The following is a 23,099-nucleotide window of genomic DNA, read 5'->3' as shown; positions in this document are numbered from 1 at the left end:
CCTTTGGCATGAAAGCCAGTATGCAAACTCGAACTTACTCCTTTTTTGAGACATCACTGAAATTCCCTGTTATGCAAACCAGACTGTGACAGGAGAAAATCCTGAACATAAGGTCAAAGACAACCCAGCCTATCAGAACCAAGATAGGCTTCAATTAAATTAGCATGTATTAATCCCTTATTTTATATCTGGCCGGATTCTAGGGGCTGAGATAGAAACAAAAATGAAACTGTGCTAAGTCAATGAATGTGCCTCTTATGGGGGACGTGGGGGTGAATGGGAAATGGCACACAGAGACATAAGTAGAATCAAAGCAATTCCAAGTGTTATGATGCAAAACAGGAAGATATTCAACTGGGATTATCAAGAAATGCCCAATTCCAGAGCCAAGGTTATTCCCAACTTGGCCCTCCCAATCAAGGTCAAATGCCAGTCAAAGCATCCAATGGAGAATCATCCAGTCCGATTGGCTTCCTTGTAACCTTTTAAAATATAAACTCATTGTAACCACAAGCATTCCCGTAGGGCTTTGGCATGTGAAAATACCTTGAATAATCTGCCCCCATTTGATTCTCACAATAGCACTTTGAGAGATGTACAATTATCATTCCCAGTGACCCATTCTTACCACTCCATCATCTAGCTTAACACTGTTTCCCCTCTCCCCGCCCATGTAGACTGATACTCCTTGAACCAGACTTTCGGAGATCATGATCCATCTCGCTAGGGGAGGTCCTCTATTCAATTTGGGGTCATCACCTTTCTTATTGGTCAGTGAATGCAAAATCACCTTCCTTCTCCTGTGGCCATCCACAATCTCCTCCTCTTGGTTAAGAAGCAGTTAACAAATGAAAACCCTCAAGGCTTCTTGGAAGGCTATAAAAGTCATCTGTCCTGTGACTCCACTCAGGGCAGTGAGGTAACCCGGGTGAGATAGAAAGAGCACTGGACTTGAAATAGGGAAGGTTCTTTTTCATGAGTTCAAATCTAGCCTCAGATACTTACTAGCTGGGTGACCCTGGGCAAGTCCCTTAACCCTATTTGCCTTGATTTACTCATCTGTAAAATGAGATGGAGAAGGAAATGGCAAATCACTCCAATACATTTGTCTAGAAAACCCCAAAATGAATTGGACATGACTAAAACAACTGAACAACAATGGCTCCTCTCCCCATCCCTGAATTTTCCCAGATTCAAACTCCCAGGGCTACCACTCCCCTCTATGTGTTGTCTTCCTCAACAAGAGTATAAGCTCCTTGAAGGTGGAATGTATCACTTTTGTATTTACAAACTGGAGTTCTCATTTATTCATTCCTTTTATTTTTATGAAACTGAGGGTGTCTAAAGAAGAATTTGAACTCAGGTCTTCATGACTCCAAACCCAGCATGCTATCCCTTATACCAAGCTGCCTAGCTATTTCTTCATTTCAGTTTCTTACCCTCTAAAAGGAACTCTTTTTTTTTAATGTGTTATTTTAAATGTTATTTCCCATCTTTTACTATACTGAATTCTGCTTAATTTGGACACAAATGAAAGGGCAATACACTGTTGTTGGTGGGTCATTTCAGTCTTGTCCAACTCTTAGTGACCCCATTTGAGGGTTTGATTGTTTTTTTGCAAAGATACTGGAGTGGTTGGCCATTTCCTTCTCCAGTTCGTTTTACAGATGAAGAAACCGAGGCCAAAAGGGTTAAGTTACTCATTCAGGGTCACTGCAGCTAGTAAGTGTCAGAGGTCAGATTTGAACTAAAAAAGAAAAGTCTTTCAGATTCCAAGCCCAGTGCTCTATCCACCCTGCTACCTAGCTACCCTGTATTCTATTCTGGAAGGCTACGAAGCTTCTATCAGTAGACTAGAAACCTCAAAATATTTATCTTATCACAAAGGAGGCAAATGATCAGGCTCTTCAATTTTCTTTCTACGAAACCATTATCCGTTATTAGAGGAAGTCAATTTTCATCAGACTGCTTTATTTGCCTAGGTATTAAACTCCAAAAATATCTTGGGTTGAGGGGGAGGCAATGCCTTGTCAAGGAGTAGTTAGGCCCCTGGGTAAGATCTGAGTGTAAATTCAGCCTGTGACCCTTGCCCTGTGACTGGATAAATCACTATTTCTCTGAGCCTCATCTGTAAAATGAGGAAAATATCCATAGAATCCATATCATATGATCATCACGAAATAAGTTAATAACACAAACCTTAAAGCACTACATGTTATCATTTTTCTTATAAGCCATAATAAAAATAACTATTCCAAGAAAAGCCTAAATCCCATTATACATGTAAGACAATGCAGAGGACTTCCCTTTATAACCGGCTCTATTGGGCCCCCCAATACACAGTGTTATTCTAGAATCTCTCAGGGTGTGCAATCATACAGGTATCTTTTCACCACTGAAAATAATGGACATTGTTTAAAAAAATGAAAGAGGAAAACAGTAAAATGGCAAGAACACACTGACATCTGCTGGCATTTCATAAACATTTTTTTTTAAGACTAGCATTTGTTCCAGTGTAGTCACACCATCTTGGAGCTGAAGACACCTTTCTGTACTCTCACACAATAAGCTTAAATGGGTACCTACAAGATTAATAATGATTTACATAGTTACCTGAAACTGGTGAATAAAAACTCATTAATAACAGGAAATAATGGAATTTCTTTTTTCTTAGAATTTCAGGAGCTGTTCCCTCCTTTCTTCCCTACTACAGTGAAAAGCTATAAATACTGAGTTGGAGGGAAAGGAAGTGTTTGCTTTTTAATCTCTAGGTAGAAATATTCTACAACAGAGGAGTTCATGGCGGCCCATGTCTAACATAACGCATGGCCAGGAAATATTCACTGTTGCAATTATCTTATTTTTTCTTTTTTTAGGTTTTTATCTGATATTCAATTTGGGGGGTCCAGTAGTATTTTATTGTATTTTTCTCAATTTCCTGTAGAAATAATTTTTAACATTTGTTTTCTGACATTTTGTGATCCAAATTCTCTCCCTCCCTTCATCCCCTTCCACTTGGTGAAAAAGTAAGCAATTTTATGTAGGTTATACATGTGCTATTGGATATATTTATTTCTCACCAGAGTTCAGCCTTCCAGACTTCCACCAGGAACCATAAAAACTGTATCCCAGAAGGTCATTTCAGGCGTGGAATTATCCTCAGCCCCCGTGGGCCCAGCTCCTGACTGGAGGGCAGATGTCTCCTTCCAGAGCCTTCATTTAAGGAGGACACCTAGGCCAACTAATTCTTTATTTCTCACCAGGCTGTATTTGGGATTTCTCCATCATCTTCACACCACAACCATTCCTACTAGGACTCTTCCTCCCCTTTCCCACCTTTTAGCTTCTTTTTATATATTGTCTTCCCCACTTCAAATGTAAGGCACCCATGAGAACAGGGAATTATTTTTGGTTATATTTTTCTCAGCCCTTAACACAGCGTCTAGCACATACTAAACTCTTAAAAAAAGTTTGTTGACTGCCTGACCTTTGCTCCAAGTGAAGAGGTGAGTGAAGAAGGCAGAGAGGGAATTAGCATAGTCAGATTTTTAAAAATAATAATAATAAAAACTCTATTTTCCCTGAAAGAAGAAACTGGGAGGATGGATCTTGTAAGATGGAAGACATAAGAGCAAGGAAAAAATAATAAATAAAAACTAAGGGTTCATTTAAAATCATTGAAGATAAAAATTAAGCATGACAGGAAAAGAGCTAAATTCGAACACTCTCTTTTTATGGATGAGGAACTTCATGTTGTAATTTAGTAGCAGAATGAAGAGAAGACCCTACATAGCTCTGATTCCTAGTCCAGGGAGCTAAAGGGTATTAGAAGGAAGGCAGTTACACAGGAGAGATTAGGGCCATGGAAATATTTAGGAGACATATGACTTGGAAATATGCATATGATGCAAAGTGGAGTGAGCAGAGCCAAGAGAACATTATAGACAGTAACAACAATAATGTATGATGATCAACCGAATGCCTTTATGATCAACACAAAGCAAGGATCTAGGCCAAGGTCAAGGGATTCAGGACTAAAAAGGACATCCACCACCACAGAAGGAACTGATGGAGTCCAAACACAGATTGAAGCATGCTAGCCTTCATTTTATTTCCTTCATGAATTTTCCCCTCATGTAAGCCATATATGCTTTGTTTCATAACACAACATGGAAAATGTATTCTATGATAACATACATATAATCTAAATCATATTACCAACTTTCTTGGGCAGGGGTAGAACAGGAGAGAAAAAGGGGGCATGGACTAGAAATGTCAGAAAACAATTATTAAAAATTATATCGACATGTAATCTAGAAAAAGTTTTCAATTGTACCAATGTGTAAAAAATAAAAGAAAGTTTAAGAAGAAGAAAGGAGGTATGTGCCCCACAAAAATATTTAGAGGATGACGGAGTTGGAAGGGTCCCTGAGGAAAGTCTTACTTGAATAGGCATCCGGTCCACAATATTCCAATAGGTCAATGAACCTCTGCTTGAAAACTTAAGGTGAAACATCTCCTTCCATTTACTGCCAGCTCTAACTACTAGGAAACAATCCTCTGCATTGAGTAAGGTAAATCTACCTTTCTGTCCAACTTCTCTTTTTGCTGTCTCACTTGCTTATCACCAAACCATTATAATCAAGATTCCAATCTCTACTATTTTACTGATGCTACTCTCTCCAAGGTTGCAAAGAATCTCCTACTTGTGAAATCCTATAGCTATTTCTCAGTCATTACCTTCCTTGAATAATCAGAAATTTTAGAATTCATAAGACTACCCCAACATTCTGTGCATTTCCATTTCTATGGATTTCATGGAACTGTTCTATCCAGGTTCTCCTCCTACCTAGACAACTGACTATACTTTTTGTTTTTATTTGCTTTAACAAAAACCTTCCTTTCCCTCTTAGAATCAATACTGCATATTGTTTCCAAGGCAGAAGAGGGATAAGGGATAGGCAATGGGGGTCAAGTGACTTGCCCAGGGTCACACAGTATTTTGCTTTCTTTAATGGCTCATCATATAATGGGAAAAGCACTGGATAGATAGAGAACCTGGGCTCAAATTCCAGCACTGCCACTTAGTACCTGTATGACCTTGGGGGAATCATTTGACCATAGTGATTCAGATTCACATATGTTCATTGAAGAGACTGATCTACAACATCTCTAAAATCCTTTCTAGTTCTAAATCCTCTGACCCTGCCTCCTAAGTATTACTGTCCATCAAAGATTTATTCTGGGTCTTCTTCTCTTTCCACTGTTCTCTCTTTCCTTTGGTGATCTTATTAGTCATTGCATATTCAGTTCTCATCTCTATGCAAGTGACTCCAAAATGTATATATCCAGTTCACATATCCACTGAACTCCTATACTGCATTTACCTGTCCCTCTCACACAACTCTGTTGTTGTACTTGAGTTCTTCAAATTCTTTGTGACCCATTTTGGGGTTTTCTTGGGCAAGATATTTTGTGGTTTGCCATTGCCTTCTCCAGCTCATTTTATAGATGAGAAAACTGAGGCAAACAGGATTAAGTGACTTGCCCAGGATAACATAGCTAGGAAGTGTCTGAGTTTGGATTTGAACTCATCAAGATGAATTTTCCTGATTACAAGCTCAGTACTCTAACCATTGTACCACCTAGCTGCTCTCTCAGAAACTTTATCTAACTTCAAGTCTGAGTTCAGGTTTCCTACTCTTTAAAGTTTCCCCTGTCATTCCACCCTCTAGAACAGTGACCAGTGTGAAGTGGACCTGAAAAATGTTTGCTAAATGGAATTCTACCCCCTAATCCTTATTGTCACAGGGTCAAGCAGAAAAAGACTATTCCTTCCTTCTACAAATGTTCCTTTAAGTGAATTAAATTCTTCATGATAGCCCTTCACAATATTTTAACACAGGTATAATATGGCTTGGAAAGAACCAAACCAAACAAAAATACTCCCTAATTTACCTCCTCTCTAAATTTCTCATGTTTCAATTGTACAGTATAGTATTAGGTTGAAATAAAAGAATTAAGAGGCTGTTGTCCAGAAATTTCAACACATACCAGGCCCATGGAGCTTAAGTATTTGAAGAATAACAGGACCACATTTCAACCTGGAGAGTTATATTCTATTTTTCATTATTAAACAGCACAGCCACTCTAACATTAAGCCTAAAGCTTGGGAGGTGGAGATACTTCTGCCCATCCTGATCCCATCATTTAGGCCTTGGTCCCTACTTTCTGGTTAATTTATGTTTAAAGTACTCATAGCATAAATCTATCTAGAGCCTTCTTGTAGCTCTTCAGAATTCATGACTTATTTAACCCTATTTTATTTTTGTTACCAAAAATAAACCAAGAAACTTTCCCCTATATCCAACTGGTATCCCCTTTTCTTTAGCTTGTTTCCATGTCTTCTTTGATCCTCTAAAAGGAGCCAATGAAAACAGAATATCAACAACTCCTACCCCCTTCTCACCAATTAAGCACTTAAAAAAACAGTAATGAAATTATCTTCCCCCCCCCCAAGTTAAACCATCCCAATTCCTATAATCTCTCCATTTGGGGCCTATAGCATGTGCAGCGGCTATACCCTGATAAAATTATATTGCCAGAGAGGCTAAACAGGTTGAGGATAATTAACTAAACCTTTGCATGAGATACAGGGTTGACTATCCCAAAAATATGAAGACTCCCCCCTGCAGAATAGGCAGATGAGAACAATCTGTTCCAACAGCCATGAAGGTGAAGGCACTGCAGAGTGCTTAGGGCTGGGTCAGAAATTGGAGATGCTAAGGTCATCCACATCATCCCTCTACAGTCCTCCTGACTTTTTTCTTACCACTAGACTTAGATGACTCTGGAAAAGAAAGTGAGGCTAATAGCAACTCTGCCTCACTTAAATCCAATTAACAGTGAAGTAAAGCCATCACCCCATGATGTCACTGGTTCTCTCCGAAAAAGAAAGATGAACAACAATCATAATGGACCTGTTTTCCATTCCTTAAATCATTTATTTATACCATACAGTCCTTTTATGGCTTTTCTTTCTATATTTTTAACATAATTACCAAAAAACATTTATTAAATTCCTACTATGTGTAATTCACTTGCTAGATATTGAGGGAGGCTGAACATAAATAAAACCTAGATCCTGTCCTAAAGGAGTTTACATCTTAGTAAGGATATCTGGTCTGTAAACAAAGAGATGATAAGATCTGGGCAAGTCACTTAAGGATCAAGTAGCTGAAAGAGACAAAGACCAAATACACTAACTGATGGAGAGAACACCTGTGCCTGGGGAGATTAGGGAGGAGGTGGCATTTTAGTTGGACCTGGAAGGAGCCATAGGATTTCAGCAAATGAAGAGGAAAGAGAAGTCATTTCAAGGTGTTATGAAGCAAGTAAGCAAAGACACACGGAAAAGAAAATATAGGGTGTGATCAATAGCATGGCAAATAGACCAATTTAACTGGAACGTAACATACATGAATCAATTAATCAGCAGGCATTTATTAAGGACTCAATATGTGCCAGGTCTCATATTAGGTGATGAGAATACAAATACAATGATGAATCAAACAATCCCTACATACAAAGAATTTATATTCTAATGGGAAAAACAACAAATACCCCGCCCCCCTCTCTGTCCCTCTCTCTCTGTCCTCTCTCTCTCTCTCTCTCTCTCTCTCTCTCTCTCTCTCTCTCTCTCTCTCTCTCTCTCTCTCTCTCTCTCTCTCTCTCTCTCTCTCTGTCCCTCTCTCTCTCTGTCTCTCTCTATCTCTGTCTCTGTCTATCTCTGTCTCTCTGTGTCTCTGTCTCTGTCTCTCTCCACATACACACAAGGTCATCTACTTCATCCCTTGATAATCATCCTGGTTTGTTTTACCACTGTACTTAAATGACTCTGGAAGAGAAAGTGGGGTGTGCTCTCTTTCTCTCTGACACTGTCTCTGTCTCTGTCTCTGTCTCTCTTTCTCTCACTCTCCTTCAGATGATGACAGAAACTTGTCAGGGGTTGGGGGGGGGTGGAAGAAGGGAAGGAGAGGAGCAAAATATTGGCTCAGTGTACCTAAGGGTTTGGGGGTGTGGTGGGGGCTGAAATCAACAAACTTCTCCTATAGAAGGTGATGCATGAGCTGTCTTGAAGCAACTTAATGGGGAGTAGTATGACATAAGATTGAAAAGGTAGATTGAAGCCAGATTGTGGAGAATTCTGCATGCCAAACTAAGGAATTCAGACTGTTTAGTGATAATGAGAATCCATGGAAAGATTCTGCATAATAGTGACATAGGCAGGATTGTATGTTAGGAAGATTAATAAATTTTTAAAGGAGGTTTTAAATGACCCAGATTGAATCTAACACTTTAATAAAACTAAACATGGAGGATACATTATCACAGAATAAAAAAGCATCATGCTCTAGGATGGCATGTTTTAATCACTAGATGGCGCAATGGATAGAGCAGTGGACCTGGAGTTGGGAACTGAAGTTCAAATCCTGTCTCAGACATTTACTAGCTATATAACCCTGAGCAAGTTCCTTAGCATCTGTATGCCTCAGTTTTCTTAGCTATATAATAAGGATAAAATAGAACCTGCTTCTGATGGATACTGTGAAGAGCAAATGCGATGCTTGTTAGCTGTTCTCATGATCATGATGATGATGTTTCCTCCTTTCTTGCCTCAAGAATTAAGCAGTATCTATGTATAGACCAAGGCTGTCACATGGAGAGTGTATGCATTTGCTCTTCTTGGCCCTAGAAGGCAAAGCAATTTGTTTCAAAGAAATACCCTTGGGTTTAGAGTGAGAAAAATACTAACAATTAAGAGCTGTCCAAAAGTACAACCAGCTGCCTTGGGAAGTAGTGGGTTCCTGGTCAGTGGAGCTCTTCAAGCAAAAGTTGAATGAACATTCAATCCTGGGTCCTGGGTGGAGTAATGGACAGAATTCTTAGCTTGGAATCAAGAAGATCTGACTTCCAATTCTGCCTCAGACACTTACTAGTCCTGTGATGCTGGGCAAGTACCTTACTCTCTGTCTCATTTTCCTCATCTGTAAAATGAAGGGAAGTGGTAGGGTTTAATGATCTTATAATAGTTTTAGAGAGGATTCTTGTTTAAGTGTAGGTAGGATTAAAAATTTTCTCACTGAAAGATCCCATATAAACCAATACAAATTTAAAACATCAATTTTTTGCAATAGCAAAGAACTGGAATATCTCTAAGCCCAATTGTGCTACACATATGTAACAGAATATTACTATGTAGTAAAAAAAAGATTAATATAAGGAATTCAGAGAAACATGTGAAGAACTATAGAAACTGATTAACAATGCAATAAGCACCAGAAGAGCAACATCAACAATGACTTCAACAATAAAAATGGAAAGAACACTAATGAAAGCCAATTTTTCAGCAACCAAAACAAGAAATTTTGATCTCAAAGAAGAGGTAATCATTTCTTGGCAAGGAAGACAGGAATCTACATGGGACAAACTGTTGCAGGCTCTGTCAGACTTGGTCATTATATTGGCTGTTTTTGCCCATTTTTCATTGTTAGGAACATTAAATTTTGAGAAGAAAGGGCACAGCTACATACAAAAATGAGTAAAAGATTATGGAGAGAAAGAACTAGTTATATTTCTTATCTTTGTATTTCTAGCACTTGGTATGATGCCTATCACAGATTAGTTATTTAATAAAAACTATTTGAGGGGAAGCAAGGTAGCACAGTGGATGGAGAGCCAGGTCTGGGGTTGGGAGGATCTGGGTTCAAAAATTACCTTAGATATATTTCCTAGCTGTGTGATCTTGAGCAAGTCACCTAACCCTAATTGCCTAGCCCTTACCTCTCTTCTCTCTTAGAATAGAGTATCCATTCTTAGACAGAAGGTAGTTTTTAAAATAAAATGAAAACTTATTGAAAAAGAATGAAATTAAAAAATCAAAAGGCACTGACTAAATTTTAAAAAATATGGACCATGAATATCTTCTTTATAGTTAATTCCACTTAGGATACATATTCATAACCAATGCCAGTTACAATGACTCCCAGAGGAATCATGGTATAAAGTCTTGGCCAAAAGAAATCTAAACAAAATCTCCACATTTGACCAGGAGTTTGGCACCAACAGGGTTCGGCCAGGGCTACTCAATGCTGAACCAGCACTCTCTTCACATTGCCCTGTCAGTTTTCATGATGAATATAACAAATTAGTACCTCTCTCTGCTAGTCAATCAGATTATGTGCATATGGAAATTGTCAGGATAATTTTGTAGGTGGTAGTCCTTATACAGAGCTACTTGCCTCAACCCAGCTCCTGATGAAAAAGGAAAATGAGGAATTCACATGCCTGGTTTCCAGGTACCATGATTTCCTTATCTATCTAGCATGACAATGGGACTCTCCTTACTTACTTGGTGTGGTCTCTTACATTTACTCTTTATTGAAGTCTGTTGAAGGTACTAGACAGAATCAAAACAAAAGCTTAAGTTTTTATTCTTACTTCTACTTCTCAGAGGAATTGAGAAAAAACACCTCAATGAAAAGGGCACTATGCACTAAACTGGTTGATTTAGCATGTCTGCAAAGATCTCATTTTTTCTTAGGAAAAAAAAATGAAGAATAAGAGAGATTATGATTCTGGCGATTAAAATGAGAGAGACGGAGACAAAGACAGGACAGCAATCTAGAAAACCATATTTTAAATAGTCATCACTAAAGCTCAAGTCTTGAGCAATAATGCAAGGACCTCAGGTTCATGTATATGAAGTGTCCAAATTCACAGAATGAGGAACAAAGGTGATGGAGACTTGTGTCCAAGCCTGTGGTTCAAGAATGATGATTAAAGTATAAAGTAGAAGGAATGCAGTTCATATAAGAATATGCCATAGTGGAATTTGGAATCAGATCATTGTTCAGTTGTTCATTTATATACAACTCTTTGGGTCCAAATATGTGGTTTGCTTTGCCATTTCCTTTTCCAGTGGAAAAGGAAAAGGGAGGTTAAAAGGCTTCCTTGTTCAATGACCTCCTTTAATGACCTCAGGGTCACTGAGCTAGTGAGTGTTGAGGCATAATCTGAATTATTCTCTGACTCCAGGTCCAGTGCTCTATCAGCTGAGCAACTTAGCCGCCATTCTGGTACTGGTTTTGTTGCTTTGTGTGACCTTGGGAAGGTTCCTGAGCCTCTCTGATCTCAATTTCCTCATTCATAAGGAAGAACTACCATGACTCCAAAGATCTCCTCCAATATTAAGTGTTGATCCTATATGCAAGTAAGAACATGGCATAGAGAAATTTGAGGCCTTTGGTGTCTAAGCAGCATCTAAGATTTGAAAAGTAATTTACAAGATGGCAACTATATCTTATCCCTTCATACCTTGTATACTTGTGACTGAGTCAGCACCATCTCGAGCATTGTTTCCTGAACTGGTTCCCATCATTATCAGAGTGGGGTCCCCCCATCCACACATTTACACAGCTTTCACTAGCTGACAGAACCACTATTGGACTTTGGATAAAGAGAGATTGGTCATCAAGGGAAGGTGTGGAGAGGAAGCTGAATCATCAGATGGCTAAACATTTCTATCAAAATCTCCATCTACCTTCAATCCGTGGATGAGTAACAGTAGACTTATTGTGTCTCTGGAGCTCCGAGCCCTCATTAAGCGACCCACCTGCTCATGTCAGTACTAATGTTCTTAACACCAAGCACATTTCTCCCAGACTCCTACATAGCTACACACAGAGAACACATGGGCCCCAATTTAAAAGAAAACTGACACATACTAAAAGGAACTAATGAGGCATCTGACTTCAGGGGTCTTCAGAAGTACCAGCTAACCAACAAGAAAGAAGAACTCTTTCTTTGAGGACATGACTAGAAGAAAACATATTATGTTGTACTGTGCATAGACACGCCAGCTTCTTCTACCAACATAGGATGACTGTAGTTTTGTAACCCCCCAGGACTTTTGTTATCTTGTTCCAAATGCTCAAATGGAAGACTTTACAGTAGGCACGCCAAAGGCAAAAAGGCATATTTTTATTTCCAAGCTACTGCAAGATTTACCTTTATGGATCATGGGCCCTCTATAGCTCAAAGTTTGTGTTTGTGAAAATTGAACAGACATTTCTCTGATATCTGAATTTGAGGAAAAAGCTGCCCGGCAACAAGGCATCCTAGTTTCTTCACTCTTCAGAAGTATGCAACAACCTTTTAAACCCACATGTCCCTCTGCAAAGGCCTGTATATCAGTTCACAAAAGCAGCAAAGATATAAAGAATGGGGTACACATTTTTAGACATGGCCAATATGGAAATTTGTTTTCATTGATTGTGTGTGTTTATTGTAAGAGTTGTTTGAACTAGTCCAAAGGTATTTCATGACAGTTTAGATGGTACCCCAATTTTACTTTTTAATTAATCATTCCATTTTTATAATTGAGCCTTGAGGCTATTTGGGAGAGGAGCTATTTTGCATAATGGGTGGGGAGAAATCATTCTATGTCAATTTAAGATTATTTTTTATTTTTATTCTTTTTCTTTACAGTAGAACTGCATTACAGTCTTTCAGAAATGGAGGGAAACACAAGGGAAAAAAACAAGTGTTTATAAGCAGGAAAAAATTTTGGGAACAAGAATCAAATTTCTGCATTTTGAGAGAAGTTCTCTATGTTACTATGGGAGAAATTCAGACAGTAGCCTCAAACCAACAACCCTAGAGGATATCTCTTATGAAGACAGCTCCAACACCTAAAATTCTATTCCAATGATACTTAATGAAGGACTAGTCCAACAGTATTTAATGCCATTTTAGCTGCTGCCACTATTTTACTCTTTAATTAATCATTCCATTTTTGCACTTGAGCCCTGAGGCAGTTCAGGGGATGAGCTATTTTACATATGGTGGGGGGAGAGAATCACTACAGCTCCATTAAAAATTGATTTTGATTTTATAGGTCTTCCTTCCAACAGAACTGCACTACAGTTTTCTCAAAAGGAGAAAAGAAAAAAGAAAACTTAAATATAGTAAATTACTTGATGATTTTAGGAAAGTCAGCAGGTATTAATTTGTGGAGGACAGGACGTTTCCTTACTAAAGCCCAAGCTGTATAAAGAAGGCAGCCCTTGCTTCCCAGTGTCCTTCAGACCATTTGTACTCAGATTTCAATAGTCTTGTTACACACCACTGTGAAATCCCTGTGTCCCCAAAGTATTTTCTGTGTCAAATACAATTTCCCTCTTGGAATGTGTTCATTACTCAACACATCAGCTTAAAAGATGCAAATAAAATGTTCTAATTTTCAGAAAGGTGAAATGTCAGACATATTTATACAGGGCAGAAAAAATTTCTGAAAGTAAAGATATACCTGAAAGGACTATTGATAAAGTACATGTGAGAAAAGCTTGCTACTGCTGGATTGGACCTGCACTACATTCTTGTTTAAAATGCACTCTGAGACAGAAAGACGGCAAAAGGCCTAAACCTCAGACATAGAGCCAGAGGAAAAAAAATAGCATCAATTATCATAGAGAGAAAAATAGGGCACAGTATGTCAGGATCATGAGTAGAAATCTGTTCAGCTCTATCCATTGGCTCAGTTTCCTGAGAGGAAACTAGAGGGCCATAAGTAGTATGTTTTAAAAATATAAATGGGGGGGGGCAGGGGTAATAAGATTATTGGTATTATAATACCCCTGGGTAAAATAACTAAGAGTAGTCAGAGCTTCTTGTTACATTAAAGATGGGCGGGGGGGATATATCTCACATTTTCAGTATTCTGAGCTAGGCCAAAGTAAGGATTTAGAAGGTGAAAGAGGGGCCAAATTCAGCATCTAGCTATAGCCTGATAGCATGGGAACCATTTCCCAAGAGATGCTTTTGAAGTACCTGTTTCCCAGCCACATTGACCATAGAGGGAGGGCATGGTAAGCTATTGGACTAATTCAACAGATTGCCTTGTAAATAGTAGGTGATTAATATCTATTGAATTCAATTTCTGGTATGACAACTTTGATTTAGAAAGAGATTTGGCCCTCTGATAACCACTCATTTCTAGTTAATAAACCTTATTACCTTATCATGTTAGTTTTTCTTTTCTTTTGAAAAATAACACAAGCTATTAAGCAGAAAACTCCTTGAAGTACTTTATAAACCTTAAAGTGCTATAAAATGAGAGTTACTGTTACTAAGAGTAGTATTGCTATTAGTAGCAATAAAACTAGACCCCAAACCCTCAAAGATTGTGGAGTGGAAAGAGTGGAGCAGAAAAGCTGCTAAACAGCAAAGGAAAAAAAAGTTAAGCTTAAAAAAGAAAAAAATAAATCCTCAACATTTTAAGTTGCTCAGTGGAGAGTGCTGTGTTATTGTGCCCTTAACTCTCAGAAGTCTCCAGAGCCAGTTCCTCTTAAGACAAGGCTTTGGCAATAAATCTGCCAGGAAACCCCAAGAGACTGGGGGGAGAGGTGGAAAAAGATACCATTTGGTTGTCTTGTTTTCTTGGTTTCTTTTGTGTCAAACACAAAACTGGCAGTGGAAATCAAGAAAGAATGGAGATATGTGTACTGACTGAGCTGAAGTCTCTCATTACCCCCATTCAAGACTGCATGTGTTCTTTTCAGGAAATGCCTAAAGTTCTCATCAATGCCCCCACTCCAGAAATCAAAACAACTAAATAAAGCTACTCTGTCAGTCTTTTCAAGTAAATGTGATAAATACTATCAATAGGGCGGAGCTCACTGGAAGACAAGCAGACACCATCAAGAAGCCTGGACAATTGACAGATAATTTTAACTTGCACCTTCCATTTGGGAAACCTGTGGAACCCTTTGGAACCCTCATAGTTGAAGGTTTCAAAGTAGGCAAGCCCAGCAACCTGGAGGAGCTCATCCAGTGCTCACACAAAAATCAATAAGAATCCTAGCCAGCAATTCTGCCCTCAGAGCCCTATGGCTTCTGCATCTTTGGGGTGTAACATCCCCAAGAAGAAGCGAAGAGGCGCTGGGAAGTTAAGTGCAGCTGGGAAATCTATGGGAGAGCTCATTGAGAAAAGAGTGTGCTGCTGACTAGGTCCACCACGAACGACCTGTGCTGTCCTCAGCAAGTGATTTCCTTCCCGCATTGTATACAAAACATAGCTCTTGCCCACCCCCGGTTTTGGGGCCCACCTTGAGAATAATTACTTAGAACTGAATTAGAAAGCAATGCTAAGTGAAATTGCCTCTCTGGAGGCTCCAGGGATCAATTCAGTTCCCCAACCTTCAAGAGCCCTATGGATGCGCTGTAATTCAGGCTGGCGGCGCTACTCTATCTGAACCCAGACCTCCTCTTACTCCCCACTCTCTTCTAAATAAAGAAAGCCCTGGCAAGGATTTTCAACTTATTTCCCGGATCCAAGGACCTGTCAATCCCTATTGGGGTAGAAACTGACCTCTTCTTTTCCTTCCCTATTCAGCATTTAGTCTAAAGTTAACAACACTCCCTTCCCTCTCACAGGCTTTCTAAACCCAGCTTCGATGGCTATTAGTATTGTTATCGTCGTCATTAAACGGCAGGGATTGTTAAGGTTGTAGGTCTTTCTTCCTTGGACATACTAGGATTTTCCGTCCAAGCTGATCTGATTGACTGCATCATCTGCCCCTCCTGCCTTTCCAGAAGAGAGCGAGGAACCTCAGGGTTCCCCGGAGCTTCTGAGCTCAAGGGAAATGAATGAGCCAGGAGTAAGGTATTAGATGCTGGCCATTGGAGCAAAGTGCGCAGCTGTCCAAATCGCCTGGTGCCCAGCCACCCAGCTTTCCCATTCTCCGGTATGATTTCTCCATTGGAGTGAGTTACCCAGATTACCTTATTTTAGTCAGCTGAGGTCTCCTCGAGTTCCCTAAGCTCTGCCAAGGGCGCGCCTCCTTTCTAAGTCGGAGGTGACTGAGAGCCCCCTCGGGAGCTGGCGGGACCGCCCAGGAGCTCTCACCAAAGACCAGGAAAAAGTTCAGAGTCCAAACGGGCGGCGGCAGCTCCTTCAAACCCTGGTGAGCGCGCGCGTGCCCGTCCACGCCCGTCGTATTCAGCGGGCTCCCAGGGAGAGAAGCTTCCAAGGACCTGGGGCTTGGAAACACCAGTTTTCCCTCCCCAGGGTACCAGTTTCGCCTGTGCTCTCCTGTCCAACTCCCTTCCTTAACCAAGTGGGCCCCAGGTAGTCGGGGAGCGCAGGGCGGGGCAATGGCACAGCCTGGACTCACCTGGGGCGTTGGCTCTTGCTGCTTTTCTTGACCCCCCCTCTGGACACAGCTTTGGACCCCCCCCCAAGACCACCTCCCCAGGGTCAGTACCCTCTACTTCATTCCTTGGGCGGGACTTACCATCAGCTGTAGCCAGCGCAGGGGGGCACGTGCTTTTCCTCTCACTCGAGCAGCAACTTTGAGGGCGGGTCAGCCCTTGAGGGTCCTGGCCCCGGTCCTGGTCAGGCAACCGGGGCCCCGCTCCCACTCCCTTCCCTGCCCACTCCCCAGAAGATCGATTGGGCTAAGCTCAGCTAGCTGACTTGTCGCCCAGTTCTGGCTAGATTGCTGCGGAGCGCACAGCCCCTAGGCTTGGGGTCGTGGTCCTGGTCTCAGTGGAAGATCCCAGAGCGCCCAAACGTCTCTGTGTCCCGGGGCGCACAATCTCTTTCTTCGTCTCTTTTTCTCCTACTCTGTCTTGCCCAGTTCAGGAGAAGAAGGTTTCTTCCACCAGATGTGGGGGGAAGCTCTGCCTCTTCCAGATGTGGGGCACAGTGCTGTATATCCCTCCTTTTCTCGTTCCTAGGTTGCACAGGTCAGTCCTTCCGCCTGCTGCCACTGCCTCGGACACTGTTTAGGGGACGGGCAGAGAGCCGCCCCAATTCAGACTATATGCTCAGCCCCAGGGGTTGGGAGGTTGAGGGATTCCCCCCGCCCCTCCTGTTCCCCTCTTGGGGCTCGGGCTTCCCCTCCCCGAGCCAGACCCGGCTCCGCAGCTGCTGCTACTGGTACTGCTGCTGCTGCTAGGACCGCTTCAGAGCAGCGGCGGCGGCGGAGACTCCACCGGCCCGAGCCGGAGGTGGCGGCGTAGGCTTAGACAGGGACAGAAAGGAGGTGACCTTCAAACCCTGCGCCCGGGGTTGGGGGGGGGAGGAGGAGAAAAGAAACGAGGGGGGGGGGGGGGTACGCGCGCCTCGCTGCACTCGAGCAGCTGCTCGGGCAGTCCGAGAGTAGGGAGGTGGGAGAGGGTGAAGAGGCGATTAAAAGAAAGAGAGAGTGACAGAAAGAGAAAAGAAAGATGTAGGGAGCAGCCTAGGCAGCTAGAGCCAAAAATAATCGACGCGAGGGAGCGCCCCCCCCCATACACACACGCCGCCGCCGCGGTCACGCGTGCAGCCCCAGATTTGGGGACAGTGGCGGCTGCTGGAGATGCAAGGTTTCTCCACACTCCTAGTTGCAGTGCTTCTTTACCTCCTCATTAGGCTAGGGCCAAGGGGGTGATCCATCTACCCACTCCCAGTGGCCTTATACTTTTCCTCCACCTTCTCCAAGGAACCTCTTCTCTGGGTATTTAACCCAGACAAAAATAAAAAGAAAAGAGAAAAAAAAACTCATCAGTACCCAAAGGGGGGGGGGGAAGGGGACTGGGAAAAGAGACAGTGAAAGGAGAATCTTGTTTTCTTTCTAGGGAAATACACTCAGAGAAAGTTTCATAGTGAATTGCTTTAAGGAGCTCTGAGCTTAGCAAACCCCAGGAAAACAGTTCTTGGGAAACTTTGACTGAAGCAAGGGTAGCTGGGATTGTAGTTAAGTGGTTGTTTTCACTCAAATCAGTAGCATCCAAGTTTATGGAATGAGAAGGACCACAAACACTATTAGATATTTGTCTTCAGTGCTTTACTGCCTCTAAAGCCTCCATCTTTCCTCTCTATCAGGATTGAAGGGAAAATGTCATTTGCTGATTCTCTGGAGATCTCTAAGTTCTCACTTTTATTTTACAAAAAAAAAAAATATGCTCTTATTCTCACTGACCTAAATCTTCTAAAAATTTAGGGGTATGTGATGAATAAAAACAAGACACTGTGGGTTCTTGGGAGAAAAGATAACATGAGACCCCCCAAAATTTCAAAGAGACACGTGATTGGCTAGCACAATTCATGGAATTAATGAATGAATTGTAGGGTCCACCTTTAGTAAACAATAAAAAAATATATATGGCAACTAAGATCCAGTACTGCTGAAGACTTGGATTTAAGTCTTGCCTCTTTCACAAAACTGTATTATCCTAGGCGATATTTTGAATTCAAATGTTCCCAATTGCTAGTCCAACACTCAACTATGATGTCAAATGTCCTTATCCTGGAGATCTCTATACTAATAAATTCACAGATCCAGGAAAGATCCTTGTCTCTAACAATAATGTCTTTATAGGCTTGCTTTAAGGTTTAAAAAAGCACTTTATATTCACGTTCTGAATCTGGTTGTAGGCTACAAAGATGGAAGAAACATGGGAGAACAAATGGGCAAAGGGAAAGGACAAACTACCATCCTACTCCTTTGCAAATGTTATATGTTTGTCTTAGAACCTGCTCACACCTAGCTTGTGCAATGACAGGGTGCAGCCATCTCTCATTCCTTACTAGGCAGTACTCCAGACTTCTATGAGGCCCAGTTCTTCATCCTGAAGCCTCATTCCAGCCATGCAATTTACATGCTACATGACTCCTCCTAAAGCCTCCATTTAAGAAGAATGACTACACAAACTTTTTCTCCTTCCTTTCTAGGTTGTACTCCAGACTTCTCTCATGCCCCCCAAAAGCCCAGCCTAGCAACCAAAGGCCATATCCTTGTTCCCACCCCATTTCCTATTTGGCCTCCTTTTAAGTCTTGCCCCTCCCCCATTAGAGCATAAGCTTCTTGAAGGTTAAAACTATCTTTTTCCTACATTTATTTGTAGTCACAATGCCTAGCAGATAGGGCTTCTTAATTGACAGCAATCATGGCCAGAATACTGGCAAGTTCTAAGGCAGTACATTTTTTTAGAATCGGTACCCACTGGTTCCAAAGACACTGATTCAGATTCCTGCCAACACTTAGCACAAAGCCTGAAACATACTTGTGACTGACTACCACCAAATAGATTTGTAATCTTAAGCACATGACTTTAAACTCTATTGGTCTGTGACTGTGCTATGACATGTTTTCTAGTTGTTCATATGAATGGTTTCTCTCCACAACCAGTCAGGCTTCCTTTGTATTCCCTTATAACACTTAACTAAAAGAGTGGCAAGTATATAGAGAATGTTTATTCAAGACTAATTGACAGGGGCTTTCTTCCATTTGAAAAAAAAAATCAAAGACAACATTACTCAAGATTAGAGATGTTTGAAAGGATCATTTTGCTAACATTTGAAAAGAAAAGGTTGCAAAATATAGAAAGATATATATGTCACCAAACCCAGGAGATGTTTTCACAATATGGGTCTTTTTTTTTTTACACCATATGCTTCCTTCAGACTCCTTACAATAATAATATATCTGTATGTAAACAACTTCTTTTTCTTTAAAATAATGTCTTATCCTTCAGTGATAGCACAATGAAGCCATAAATCTGGGTTACTAACATCATAATCATTTCCACAGAAACTGTTTACAATGGAAAAAACACAGAATTTAAATGTAATTGTCTAGTCGTGCACAGAGATGAGATGGGTTGTAAAAGAGGTATTCTCAATTTAAAAGCAAATTATCAATAATGAGAGAAGAAATAAATGGAAGTTAATGGGAAGTTCTGTGGAAGCATAATGTTTTGAGCAAATTCACCAACAGGAATTCTTCCTTTGTAGCCCTTAATTTTTTTCTTAAGAGAAAAGGAACCTTAGGTTTCAAGAAGACACTTCCTCTGTCATTTCAATAAGTGGGCAATCCTTTGGTGGCGGGCTTTACAATTTTTTGCCATTGGAAAAAAAAATCAAATGTATTCAACTATTTCAAAATCAAGGTCAGTGATGGGTTTTGTTTACTTTGGAGCTAAAAAGGCTTAGAAATCTCATTAATGAACCTCTGCATATGACTCAGAGCATTTTTATTGCTACAAGTTTGTGTGGACTGAGACACTTAATATGGGTGAGTGGGACACTCCTTATAATTTAAGGTGAAATTAAATTGAAAATCAATATCAGATGCTATTATATTATTGATTTGGAAGATTTTGAGTTCCATTTTTAAAAAAGAAGGCAAGGGGGCAGGGTTTTGGGATTCCAAATAATGTTTTTCTCATTGTAGAAGCTATTGAGAGGTGCTGAAGTGGACAGCGCCAGGAACTAGCTGGCCTGCCTAAGGATACTAGCCACACTGTGTTTACACAAAACATAGATTTTTAACTCCTCCTACTGGCATGGAAAAATCTATGCACTCAGTCCTTTATACTGGGTCAAAATGGCATCTATCTAGAGCTCTGGCGAAATCTTTGACCTGACTACTAACTTCCTCCTATTTTTGCTATGCATATAGTGTAATGAGAATCTAACATTCCTTTCTGTCCTGAAGTGAATTGGCAGCTCACTAGAATAGCCAACTTATTATAAACACATACACACGTGTATGTATTTACATATGTGTATGTATGGTTAGAAAGATCTTATGCCATATTTACTAATGAAATACATAACCATGTGAATTAAATCATGCTCCAATTTCACTAATATCAGCAATAACAGAGTTTTAGATTTTTAGAGTATCTTTAAAGAAGAGATTACTAATGTCCAATGAACCAGAATAAAAGCCTAGAAAACTAATTGAATATGTGGGAAATTCAAGTGTATTTTCATCTTTATTTGCTTTTTATTTGTTGGTAAATAAGACCATGTTGATATAGAAAAAAATTAAATCTTGAAGAACAAGATATTCCAATTTATGCCAAAGCTATTATGTCACTCAAGCAACATTCACTATAAAGTCACTGAAATGACAATGTAAATTAATGGGGAATTCAGTAAGATATAAAAAAAAAATCTCAGAGGCTACAGTTCTAGACCTTGCTCTATGTAATTTTGGAGAAAGCACAAGAATTCTCATTTTCTTCATCCCTAAAGTTGGGGGGTTAGCTTAGATGATCAATAAGGTCTCTCTTAACTCAATCATTGTATGATTCAGTAGGCTTCTAAGTATCATGTAAGACTACGACTGTTTTCAAATGCTCATCCTTGAAAATAAAACTACCCAGTGCTTAGAAAATGTTTTTTGAATTGAATTGTATTTTGCTTGACTGTAGGCCAAACTAATAAAGTAATTTTAAATGCTAAGCTACTTGAGATCAGGGTTCATGTCTTGTAATTTTTTATACCCACATATGTATTTGGTGCAGTGATTTGCACAGTGTAGGCATTCTGTAGGTATTTCTTGATTTTTTTAATGATTCATCATTCAATTATTATGTAGTTTAAGATTTTCATGGGAACTAGGATTTAGTTTTTTTAACCCTTTCCTTCTGTCCTACTAATACTCTAAGGAAGAAGGGCAAGAGTTAGGTGAATTGTGGTTAAATGCTTTGCACAAGGCCACACACCTAGGAAGTGTCTGAATCTGGATTTGAACCCAGGTCTTTCCAACTCTAGGCCTGGTACTATCCACTATGCTACCTAGTTGTCCTAGAATTAAGATGTTTAGTGTACATAAGCCTTCTTTGCCATGGATAAGGTCTGAGGAAAAAGAATAAGATCCAAATTTGCTCATTTAGATTTAAGAATCTTTGTTAAAAAAAAATTCCTTTTTTTCCTGATGCTTATTCTCTTTTCTCCGTTTTATCCATATCTGCCTTGGGTTCAAGGCCTTGTTATCATGCTTAGAAGTTCTGACAATGAGCAAGTCTCTTAACTTCTCAGTGCTCCAAGACAACTTCTTCTGACTCTAAGTTACAACATTATGTTGATCTTCATTGATGGGGAAGATTTCCACGTTGGACATTTCTTACACTGATGAGTTCGAATCCTCTCCTTAGGAAAAAAAATGTCTAACCTAGCACCTGGATCAATGACAACCAGTGAGGTAGCACAATGTATAGACCTGGAATCAAGAAATTTGACTTTAAATCTAGCCTCAAATAATTATTAGCTATGTGATCCCAAGCAAATCATTTAACCTCTGTCTTTCTTGGTTTCTTTAACTGTAAATTAGAGATAATATCTACTCCCCAAATTGTGAAGATAAAATGAGAGAATATTTGCAAAGCACTTAGCAAACAGTAAAACACTAAATGTTAGCTATTATCATCATCATATTTATGTACTCTACAAGTGTTTAAGAGATATCAGAGAAGAATGGTCATCTTTTTAATGTTTTTGAATGGCAGGTTCACTTGGAAACAGAATAAATGAACATTTATCAAAAAGTTACTAAATGAAAAATTAAAAAATAAAAAGCTGCTAAATGCCTAGCACTGTACTAAGTCCTCAAGCCATAAATACAAAAGCATAATAATCTTTGCCCATAAAGAATATATATTCTAATAGAGAAAAAAATATAGGATATATACAAATAACTCCACTCTCTTCTGAATTCCATTCCTGACTCCAGACTTTACTGGGATAACTTTTACCCATATCCTGTTTTTGAACTTAATAAATGCCTGTTGACTTGTTGCCTGGAATCCAGAGGTCAAGGAGTAGTGAAATCTGAGGAAATCAGCAAAAGTCTCTTGAAAGAGGCAGCTCTTGAGCTGAGCTTTGAAGGGACTAGGAGTCTCAGAGGGGAAGAAGTGAGCTGAGATGACACTTTCAGGCATGGGGAACAGCCTGAGAAAAGGTATGATGTCAGGAGAAGGAATGTTGTATTTGGAGAAAAATAATTATGTCAGTTTGGCTATAATATAGAATATGTAAGCAGAACTAAGGAATCATCAGGTTGGAAAGACAAGTAAAATTTTAGAAGAATTTTCATTACCAATAAGGGCATTTTTGCTTTTTCCATCAGCAATGGGAAACCACTGAATTGTCTTGAGTAGAGAGTGGCATAGTCATATCCAGGCTTTAGGAATATTAATAAGGATCTATAAAGGTTGACAAAACATCATATATATTAACGTTATATTTTGGAAGATATGCGATT

At 39.9% G+C, this 23,099-nt stretch overlaps 1 protein-coding gene across 15 annotated transcripts in view; it reads right to left on the bottom strand.

The window, feature by feature from the left end:
* Nucleotides 1–23,099, bottom strand: part of RBFOX1 (RNA binding fox-1 homolog 1) — a 2,817,840-nt gene that overhangs the window by 1,746,480 nt on the left and 1,048,261 nt on the right. For 10 of the 15 annotated variants that reach the window (XM_056804060.1, XM_056804054.1, XM_056804049.1 and 7 more), the window contains exon 1: nt 16,356–17,360. The exons of 4 other annotated variants lie outside the window; for them this stretch is intronic. In XM_056804060.1, the coding sequence (XP_056660038.1) occupies nt 16,356–16,358 (3 nt within the window). In that variant the 5' untranslated portion in view covers nt 16,359–17,360. Of the gene's footprint in view, nt 1–16,355; nt 17,367–23,099 lie in introns of those variants that run through there. One more of the 15 variants, XM_056804051.1, reaches the window with a different exon arrangement.

This window comes from Monodelphis domestica, chromosome 7, assembly GCF_027887165.1.
Source record: "Monodelphis domestica isolate mMonDom1 chromosome 7, mMonDom1.pri, whole genome shotgun sequence".
Classification (NCBI taxonomy): Eukaryota; Metazoa; Chordata; class Mammalia; order Didelphimorphia; family Didelphidae; genus Monodelphis; species Monodelphis domestica.
This window is presented reverse-complemented; position numbering and strand designations above follow the sequence as displayed.